This window comes from Solanum pennellii, chromosome 6, assembly GCF_001406875.1.
Source record: "Solanum pennellii chromosome 6, SPENNV200".
Lineage (NCBI taxonomy): Eukaryota > Viridiplantae > Streptophyta > Magnoliopsida > Solanales > Solanaceae > Solanum > Solanum pennellii.
In genome coordinates this window covers 3,910,781-3,922,203 of record NC_028642.1, presented here as the reverse complement: position 1 = coordinate 3,922,203, position 11,423 = coordinate 3,910,781, and the positions used below count along the sequence as shown (strand labels likewise).

Here is an 11,423-nt window from a genome sequence, read left to right as displayed (position 1 = left end):
TCACCAGACGACGTCATTTTTTATTTTCTTTAACTTTAATTTTCCATTATCTTTGGCTGGCTTCTAAACCCTTTCACCCATTTCACTGTAAACAAAAACTTGGCAGCGGCGATTGAAACCCATAACCCATTTCATTGTAAACAAAAATTTGGTAACGGCGACTGAAACCCATAACTCCATTCCCGACGATAGTTTGTGGTCAAAGTGGAGGCGTGAAAGAACAGAAAGACAATGAATGGGTGAAAACCTCATATGCTGGATAAACGGTAATCGTAGTATTTCCAAATCAATTTTGGGGATTTCTTGTTATGTCGAATTTCAGGATAAATTACGACTATATATCTTCTTGAAAGCTTGGATTCAAGTTAATTTTTATGTGTTAGAGCCTTGAGGTTTTTTTTTAATCCTTACAAATTAGTAGATGAAATGCTTGAATTTTAGAATTTTGATCTTCTCGTATTTATATCGTTATGGTTATATAGAATAATCACTCAAGAAATTCTAATATGTATGTTCTGTTTTTTTTTTTTTTTGAATTCATGCATCTTGTTGATGCAAAGAGAAACAATGAAAAAATGTTCACATGAAAATGGAAGGGAAGACTATAACAGATTGACCTGCAATGCACCTCTACTAAAATTGAATTCATTTTCCAAATTTCTGATGAAACATTAAGTGACAGTACATTATTTTGATTTTTGGGACTAACATTAATATTTAATTTACTTTCATATGAATTTTTCAGTTTAATAGATACGTATATGACTGGTTATAGTGCATACCAATTGAATCCCGGTCCACTTGAACCATCGGTATTAACTCAACAATTTACCCATAGGTCATGGGATATATGAGATGGAAGTGTTAGCAGTGGAAGACAAAGATGGCAATAAAGGTTTATTAGGATGGTTGAGGAGGCGGAGCGTTGCATTTCCAATTTTGAGCAAAATGGTTCGTGATGTTCTAGCTATTCAAGATTCATCAGTTGAATTGGAGGCTACTTTTAGTGCGGCAACGTTTTAAATTGGCGATCATAGACATTCATTTTCGGGAAAAAATTGTAAACATCAATTTTATTTGGATATTGGGTCAACGCAAGAGGAGGAATAATAATTTGTCAAAGTTAAATTCCAAACAAGAAGCTTGAGTTAAAGCGGTAATTGGATCTAGTGATGATGAATTAGAGTCACAAGAGTTTACGGATACATTATAAATTAGCTCGAATGCATTAAAAACTAGCTTGGATGCATTTTAAAATAAACTGGATACACAATATGTAGCTTGAAACATTAAATATTGGTTCGAATACATTAATATGTAGTTCGAATACATTAAAAAAACAAGAGATTTTAGCAATTTTTAGAAATAGAAGGAGATATTGAAAATAAGAAAAAGATAAAACGTGTTTCAGCAATTTTTCCAAAAAATAATTAGAGGGCTTTCCCACTCCTTTTGCTGGATCGGCCATATCCACTAAATAATGGAGTTCCCTAGAATATTTCCTAAAATTCTGCCCTTTATATAGTTTTATATACTCTTTAATTGCCTATATTTTTAATTTTTATTACCAAAAAAAAAAAGTTAAAATGATTAGTGACAATTAAAGAGTAAATAAAATATATATAAAATGCATGTTTTTTCACTAATCATTAGCATTATTCAATTGCACATCCTTCTCTCTCTTCCTCTCCATCTCTCTCTTCTTTCTCTCTTCACTCTACAGTGTAAAATCTCATAAGAAGAAGAGGATTGATTGTCTACATTTCTGAAGACAAGAGAACAGATTCATGAAGGGTCTAGTAAGTACGTTTTGTTTTAGGGTTTTTACAAGTTCAATTTTTTCAATTTTAATTACACGAGCAGCATCTGTTATTTCCAAGAAACTGTGTATGAATCTTTATTTGTTGTTGCTAATCGAGTTTTTAGTGTGCTTTTAGTAATGGGTATTCAATTTTATTGCAAAATTTGTGCTAAAAATCGAATCTTGAAGCTACTTTCTGTAGTGTACTTTCAATGGAGTTCTCTTCATCTTTGTGAAATTTGCTTATTTCTGTGTACTTTAATTGATTGTTATGACTACTTCTTTAGAGATATACTCGATCTGGAAACTGAAATCTTATGATTTGGTCTACATTGTCTTTTTTCAGGAGAATAAGTAGGACAAATTTCTAGATTTTAGGATCATTTTTTTGCAATCCAAAATTTTGATACTTTTTTTGTTCCTAGAATGAACTTGTTATGCAAGTGGGGATGCTTATATTTTTGTGTCTTTTTTGCTCATAAATATTGATAAGAGGGATCTAAACTGGGTTGAGAACCCTGAGGTGTCAGGCTCGGAGACAAAAACACCAGTTGAAAGTAACAGGTGTCTCGTGAAATTAGTTAAGGTGTGCGATAACTGGTTATATAAAAAAGAGAAAAAAAGAAGAAGAGGGATCTGATATGAAGCTGCAGCTGGTATACAATTGGTTACTTCCAGTGCTTTGAATTACTCAAAGCTTGTGAATTTATGTGCATACACCTGATTTGTACTCTCTTTGTTTTTCTTTTTTCTGTTCTCATTATTATCTTTATCATTTGTACTCCCTTTTTTAAACTTACATTCATGAGACTTGCCATAGTTTTGTGTTTTTGCTTCAGTTAAAAGCTCAGTTACTTATTGCTACTAGGTTTCTTTTTTCTGAAAATGAAAAAAAAAAAAGAAGAGGTTATCTAGTTGAGCTCTTTCTACTGGTTTTGTCTTAATCCTTTTCTGACATTTTCAATTATTGGAGCTCTTCTGTATCTCACTTGGTTTTTTCCGAATCTAGTCGTTATAGAATGTCGACAAAGTACTGTTTCAACTGTAACTTTGGCTTAAGTGTGCAAGGACGTGGTTTAACTTTTTTAGATTTTTGTCTTCCGTAAGCATCTGCATACAACAAAAATAATGTCATAGGAAAAAAAACCAAAAAGACCCGGAGTCTCTTTTTTCTTATTCTTTAATAGTGGAGAAATGCTAGATTTGAAGAACTTTTGTATAATTTTGGAGGACATGGAACCACTGATGATATTGTATTGGTAGCTTTTTGACCGACCGTGCTATGCATTTCTCTTCATGTGAGTCTCTTGCTTGCATATATACTATTGATTATTGATGGTATTGACTTACAAGATACAAATGGTTAAGCAGTAGTAAGTGCATGGTATTGAAAGACTTACCATTTCCTTTTTTGCATTTATCTTTTCCAGGCAGTGCTAATTTTGTTGTTGGTGTTAAGTCATATTATTGTACATACTGATGCTCAATTTGACGGAGAATGCAAATTCAACAAGCCTCTGGAACCCAGACCTCACAGTGCGTCAGTGTTGGACTTTGGGGCTGTCGGTGATGGGGAGACTCTAAATACTCTGGCTTTCCAGAATGCCATTTTCTATCTCAAGTCCTTTGCTGACAAAGGTGGAGCACAGCTCTATGTTCCAGCTGGAAGGTGGCTGACCGGAAGCATAAAGCTTACCAGTCACCTCACACTCTTCCTTGAAAAAGAAGCCATTATTCTGGGATCAAAGGTTAGCCCCTGGACTGGTTCTGAAGTTCCAGCTTGTTTAGATTTTTTCTGTGTTCATGGAAATATGAAGGCTGTTGTTGTATTTACAATTGCCGAATTAATTCTTGAAAAATAAATGATTAGCATGGGGCACTCAAGGGTGTCGACTAGTGGTTAATGAGGTGAGTCGAAAACCATGAGGTCTCAAGTTCAAATCCTACTGGAGGCAAAAATACTAAGTAGGTGATTTCTTTCCATCTTTCCAAGCATTGGTGCACAGAATTACCAGGTGCATGTGTTGGAGGGAGGTAACAAGTACCCCGTGGAATAGTTGAGGCGCGTGTTAGCTGGCCCGGACACCACGATCATCAAAATAAGAAGAAGGAAGAAACGATTAGCATGAGAACTTGTAGCACTTAATGATGAGGTGTTATGGTTTAGTTGCTATAAATTATACTGAAATCTACGTTCTGGTAACTCCAACAGAGAAGATGATACATGTTCTGCTGTGGAAGGGTAGATCACAAGTTGTCATAACCTCGTAATAATCAAATTTTAATGTTTGTATTCATATTATGATGGTGGGGACTAACTTCATGTCTCAATGTATTTAGATATGCATTGAATATATACATATGTTATTTATAAGTATACATTTTTGCAATGTAGGATTATGCTCATTGGGATATAGTCGAAGCTTTACCCTCTTATGGTGGAGGTATTGAGGCACAAGGTGGAAGATATCGCAGCTTGATTTTTGGAGATAATTTAACTGATGTTGTGATAACAGGCAGGAATTCCTTCATTGCATTGATCTACTAATTTTGTTGTTGTCCCTGCATGCAGCCACCTCATGCCTATTGCTTGTGCAGGTAATAATGGAACTGTTGATGGTCAGGGTTCTATATGGTGGGAGCAGTTCACTGCCCATTCTTTAAATTATACTCGACCACACCTAGTAGAATTTGTTAGCTCCAAAGATGTTGTCGTCTCAAACTTGACCTTCCTGAATGCTCCAGCCTGGAATATTCACCCGGTGTATTGCAGGTAAGTTCATTATCTCTGTGTGAAAAGCTTTTCAATATAAGGTTCAGTGGTGAGATCTGGAATTTTCTTATTTATTAGATATTTTCATATTTTGCAGTAATGTTGTGGTTCAGAACATATCGGTTCATTCTCCAGCTAACTCCCCATATACCTATGGCGTAGTCCCAGGTTGGTTTAAATATAATTATTTCTCTTACCTTTGTTACTTTGTATACAACATTTCTGCATCTGTAACCTGTTTTTAAGTGGTACATCCAATAGCCAACACTTATGTTTGTCCAAGAACCTCAGATTGATTTTCTAAGACAATTTTCAGCCAAAAATTGGATAATTTTCTTTACACTCAACGGGAAGAACCGGATAATTTCCTGTTACTGCTTAGTTCATCAAACAATGCCAGTTTTGTGCAGCAAAACAAAAACAAATTTATAATAAATGAAATGTATGCATACACACCACCACCACCACCACCTTTGAAGGTACACATAGCCTTCACCCTGGTTTTTACTTTGAGCTGATGGACGAAACTAAGTACTCCAGATTTTACTGAAACAATCTGTAGTTGCTTGATCGCTTTACAAATTTAGAGGTACTTTCCAAGTAATGTGTGAGCTTATATGCAATTTCAGATTCTTCCGAGCATGTGTGCATTGAGACCAGCAATATTAGCATGGGCCATGATGCTGTTGTTCTCAAAAGTGGTTGGGACGAGTACGGGATTTCCTATGGCAAACCTACTTCGAATGTCCATGTTCGAGGGGTTAGGCTGCAGTCTTTTGCGGGTGCTGGAATGGCTTTTGGCAGTGAGATGTCTGGTGGTATCTCCAATGTGCTGATAGAGCATGTTTACTTGTATGACTCCCTTTTGGGGATTGAGCTGAAGACTGCAAGAGGGAGAGGTGGTTATATCAAAGATATTCTTGTTACGGATGTGGTTATGGCAAATGTGCTAGTGGGAATTGAGGCCACAGGTCATTATGATTCTCATCCAGACGAGAAATTTGATCCGTCTGCACTTCCAGTTGTTAGTGGTATCACCTTTGAGGACATTGTTGGCACAAATGTTTCTATAGCAGGCAATTTCACTGGATTATCTGAATCTCCCTTTACTTCAATATGTCTATCAAACATCACTTTTTCCATATCTTACAACCCTTTTACATCATGGCTATGCTCTGATGTATCCGGTTTTTCTCTAAATGTGTCTCCTGAACCATGTCCTGAGCTTGAGAGCTCATTTTCTAGTACTACTTCAACTTGCTTCACCCTCTTACACCACCCTTACAGTCAAGTTGCAGTTTTGTAAGTGAAACAATTCGTTTCATTAAAATTATACGAGACACATTTCAACTTCCAGTGCTGGTGTACATTCTCCAATAAGATGCAATGCAGAATCTACGGTTTCGTGCTTATGCAAGTATCAAGAATTCGATGATACAACATTTTCGAAGTGGCCTGAGATCGCTGATTGTCTCCTGTGTACAGCATCAGTTTCTTCATTCACATATAGGAAAAGTTTTGGTAGTGCAGCAAATTCAGATGAGTTGTTCCTTTCCTGTCCCTTGGTTCATTTGAGTTTTTTGTCATTTGTCTTACATTTGTAAATTAGGCAGCAAAGAAGGGGTGTTATAGTTGATTGTCATTGTTGAAATATATCTTCTTTTGTCATTTGATTGAATTGAAAAGAGTTGTTAGTACACAGTCTTGAGTTGAAGGCATCAAATTGCAAATTTTCTTTTAAGGTTACATGTATCATGGTACCTCTGCTTGCACACCCTGCCTTTTGAGGTGACTTTAAAGTTGTCATATCAACATTACTAGGTGTTCATATTTAGATGAAGAATTATTATGAAGATGAGTTATTTTTCCATTTGATTGAATTGAAAAGAAGTCACAGCCCACAAAGTCTTGTGTTCAAGACATGCAATTTTCTGTAGGCAACATTATCAAAAGCAACAAGGACAACATAACCAGTGGAATCTACTAGGGATGGTATAATGTACGCAGATCTTACCACTACCTCATGGAGGTAGAGAGGTGGTTTCTGAACGCTCAAAGGTCCTTTGGTCTTCAATGAAAAAAGGCGTAAACATGTATATAATACACACCATAATTAGCATTATTTTTATACACTCTACGAACTTCCAAACTTCATATTGTCATGTCAACATTATGGCAAGATTTGTAATGGAGACAAGTCTTTAACAGACAGCACCTAAGTTTGTTTTGTCATTTCATTTTTGTTTTGGCCCAGTTAACAATAAGCAATTGATATCGATTGGTTAAGTAAAAGGTGTTCAGGTAGACACTATCATATAAAATATGAAATGTGCCACTTGTAAACAATACTCAGATGAATTCCGTATAAATAGTTTTCAAGCCTTTTAAAAAAGATACAAAATGGCCGTTATATCATTATAAATAGGAAGAATCCAAGTCAAAAGTTGAATTACCGTTTTACTCCTAAACTAAATAAATAAAAAAAATTTTATTAAATAATTCTTAAATAAAAAACTGAAAAGGCTTCTTTCAACCAGAAAACCTCATGGTTGAAAAATAAAAAGCATTGAACCTCATGGCTCAACCAATGCTATCCTTTGGAGCAATACCATGGTTGACAGGTAAACTTTTTTATTTTTATTTAGATCTATTAAAAATCTCAATTGATTGATCACAAGTTCTATTCAGTGATAAGAAGCTATTTTGTTTTTGTAGCCAACAACATGTCCACATATTTTTATTTTATTTTCTTGGGTATTTATGGTTGTGAATAATCCCTTGTGGGAGTACTATTGACTTCATAAAATTGTTGTGTCTATCTCAATCTTGTATTAACAAATACTCATAATTACTAATTCACTTTTAACTGAGCTATCAATATTGATTTGCACATTACAATCATTTTAATAAAATGACTCTGTTTAATCACTCCTTGTATTCAACCATTGCTTATTATATATGTATATGTCAATATATATTCTCGGTTTTAGGTTTAAAGTTGGATTACGAAAATATCCTTCACTAAATTTTTTATTAAAAATATTTTATTAAATTTTAAAGTTAAATCAATAATGACATTAAACTAGACTAAATAAATGGTTAGATGTTATATTGTATTTTTCACTTCTTAATTCTTAATAACTTTAACTGTCAAACTTTAATAATATTCATTCAACTTAGAAAATTTATCTAGTAAAGTCATTAAACTTTATTTTGTATCAATAAAACCAATCAACTTAGATTTTTTATATCAATAAAATCACTCAACTTATAATTTTGTATCAATAAAATCACTCAACCACATTTATCATTAAAAAAACAACAAAGCAAAATAGATTATATTTATGCCATATAAATATGAGCTTCATAAATAACTTAATCAGTGAAAATTATATCATTGCATTAATTATTAACAAGAATCCTCTGTCTTACAGCAGCTGGAAACTTGCAGTGTTGATGCCTTTGGGTGATTCTAACAAGCATCTGGATTTATTTATGAATTCTCCAACAAAAATATTCATATTACTTTTTATTATATCCATATACCTTTTTTTTATATCTGAATATTAATTTTAAGTTTTTAAATATGTAAAATGTTCATCCAATTTTGTTCTTTCAATTACTCCGCTGAATTGTCATTTCTTCTCCAAATCTGATAATGAATTTGTTTTTGTTTCTGTGTGATGGTTATAATGATTGGATGACTTAAAACTTGGTAGGAGAGAAAATGAATGGTGATATGATAAATTAAGTGGAGTGGTTTTTTTTTTATATAAAAACGTAAGTTTGAGCGATTTTATTGATGCAAAATAAAGTTTAATAATTTTACTAGATGAATTCTCAAAGTTGGATAATCTTTTGATATATTAACTCATTAAACTAGACCAAATACATGATTAGATGTTACAACTTGCCTTTTTCACTTATTTATAATTTTAATCGTTAAACTTTTTAGCTTCTACAATTAAACACATCCAATCACAACCTTTCATGTACACAATTTCTCTCTTTATAAATTGAACAGAAAATGTAGTCCATTACACTTTGTGTTTCATCATCTTAATATACTTCATTTTTCTTAGTTGATATATTATTTTGTTTAACTTCTTTCATTTTATATGGAAACATTGTGTTAGATATTTGGAAATTATATAATTAAAGTATGAGATCTTCTTTTTTTAACCGAGAAATATAGCCAATAGGGTATTCCAAATAATTTAAAAGAAAGTTTTATCCGTACAATCAGAAATTCTTCTGATTTGTTGATCCTGACAACCTTAATCTTAGGGTTGTGATAAAATAATTCTTATTGAATTTAATTAGAGAAGCAACATTACCCATTAATTTTTTTGTAATTCATCAATTATTATAAAATTATTTGTATTATGTCAAAATATTTTTAATTAAATAATATGAAATATATGTGCAATGCACTTGTTCAAGAAATAGTATTATTAAAAGTGGAAAGCACCAAAGTGCAAAGTTGGATTACCTTTTTATCCCTACATTAAATTAAAATATTGTAAAGTATTTATATTAATTAATTATTAACTACTAATTCAACATAAAAGTTAATTTTTTATTCATTAGTTGTGAGTTACACCTCTTCCAACATGACTTTTAATCATTTTCAGTTTTCTATGCATCAAGATCAGTTTTATAAACTTTTTCTTGTGAAAATATTAAAAAAATAAAAGGACATATTGTATTAAGTATAAGATATGTTAGAACTATATAAGAAAAATATCACATATACCAATTCAATTGAATGTGTATAACTATAAACAATTATACTTCTCTTTCAAAATGTAATTACTCATTACTACTCGCAAGTTTTAATAGCATCTATATCATTTAATTTTTTTATACTAATTAACACAGAACACGTGCCTGGAAACTAGTAATATCAAAATTGGAAGAGATCTCATTTCCTTGATGAATTACGTGGAAGGACATCAACTGATGAAAGTTACAAATTATTTCAACGAAGACAAAAGTTCTTCACTGGTCTCTCCATATTCCTTTTTCCTGGTCCCTGCCTGTATTCCACTGAGTTCCATAGTATGATCAAGTTTGATGACAGTAAAAGTTACTGTGTTGCTCGAATTCTGTAAAAATATCGACAGGTGCATGTAGAATTCTCCAAAAATAGTTCAGAGGATTTGACATGGTTACACCTGCTTTTTTTGGAGAGTCCAAACAATGTAGGAGCTAAAAGAAACAAAGATGACAACATTTGGATCCAGGGGAGGGGACAAGTAAAACAACTAGATGTAGATTGAAGAAACATTTTCATGGTCCCTGCCTATATTCCACTCAGTTCCATTATCCCTTGCTATAGTATGTTGTATCAAGGAAGAAAAATTCACTCTGTTGGTCGGATTCTTCAAAAATGTCGATAGGTGCATGTAGTATCCCTCAAATGCAGTTCACTTTTGGAGGATCCAAATGGGTGCACCTGCATTTTTGGAGAGTCCGAGCTGTTAGGACCGAAATAAGAAGGTGTAAACGCGGAAGCTAGCAAAGCAAACCTCGAAAGACCACGAGTAAGAAGACAACGAGAAATATACCAAAAGACACAAAGATTTAACGTGGTTCAGTCAATCGACCTACGTCCACAAAGGACATGAGCAATCCACTATAAATATGAGAGCACAAAATACAGAGGGAAACAACCTCAACCAATTCACTCGGAATACATTGGAGGTTCACACAAGTGATAACGTATCAAGCTTGTGACCCACAAATTCTCCCTCTAACCAAAACTCTCAAAGCCCTTAAGACTACATTGTGAATGCTGATTAAGTTAGAAGGAACATTCCTCTATTTATAGAGTCCTAAACCTTTTCCTACACGAAAAGGATTAGTCAATCCAAAATCTTTTCCTAAAAGGAAAACCTATTCATGGTAAGAAATTTAGGGCAAATAAAACCCAACAAATCTCCCCCTTGGCCTGAATTTCTGACAAAATAAATTTGTCCACCTTCTTCACTTAATCTTCAACAACTTGCTTCTCCTCTCCATAATCTCCTTTGCAAAATTTATGTCTCAACACAGAGAACCTCTCTGAAACAATTTCTCCAACAAAATCTTCATTACTGTCAAAATAGTTGCGGCTAGAACTACACCCGTCAAGATGAACACCTCTTTCTAACCTGGTTCAATAATCGATTATCGAACCACTGAACCTGACTCCGTCATTGAATCTGGCTCTGATACCACTTGTTAGGACCGAAAATAAGCAGGTGTAAACGCGGAAGCTAGCAAAGCAAACCTCAAAAGACCACGAGTAAGAAGACAAAGAGAAATATACCAAAAGACACAAAGATTTAACGTGGTTCGGTCAATCGACCTACGTCCACAAAGGAGATGAGCAATCCACTATAAATATGAGAGTACAAAATACAGAGGGAAACAACCTCAACCAATTCACTCGGAATACATGGGAGGTTCACACAAGTGATAACGTATCAAGCTTGTGACCCACAAATTCTCCCTCTAACCAAAACTCTCAAAGCCCTTAAGACTACATTGTGAATGCTGATTAAGTTAGAAGGAACATTCCTCTATTTATTGAGTCCTAAACCTTTTCCTACAAGAAAAGGATTAGTCAATTCAAAACATTTCCTAAAAGGAAAACCTATTTATGGAAAGAAATTTAGGACAAATAAAACCTAACAAATCTCCCCCTTGGCCTGAATTTCTGACAAAATAAATTTGTCCACCTTCTTCACTTAATCTTCAACAACTTGCTTCTCCTCTCTATAATCTCCTGTGCAAAATTTATGTCTCAACACAGAGAACCTATCTGAAACAATTTCTCCAACAAAATCTTCATTACTGTCAAAA

At 33.6% G+C, this 11,423-nt stretch overlaps 1 protein-coding gene across 1 annotated transcript; it reads left to right on the top strand.

Annotated features, from left to right (window-relative positions):
- The first annotated feature begins 1,643 nt into the window (after positions 1 to 1,643).
- On the top strand, positions 1,644 to 6,326 carry LOC107021086 (probable polygalacturonase). Its single transcript, XM_015221679.2, has 6 exons — positions 1,644 to 1,799; positions 3,232 to 3,549; positions 4,197 to 4,317; positions 4,400 to 4,574; positions 4,672 to 4,742; positions 5,204 to 6,326. Exons 1-6 carry the CDS (start codon positions 1,788 to 1,790, stop codon positions 5,878 to 5,880), a joined length of 1,374 nt encoding a protein of 457 aa, XP_015077165.1. The 5' UTR covers positions 1,644 to 1,787; the 3' UTR covers positions 5,881 to 6,326.
- The last annotated feature ends 5,097 nt before the right edge of the window (positions 6,327 to 11,423 follow it).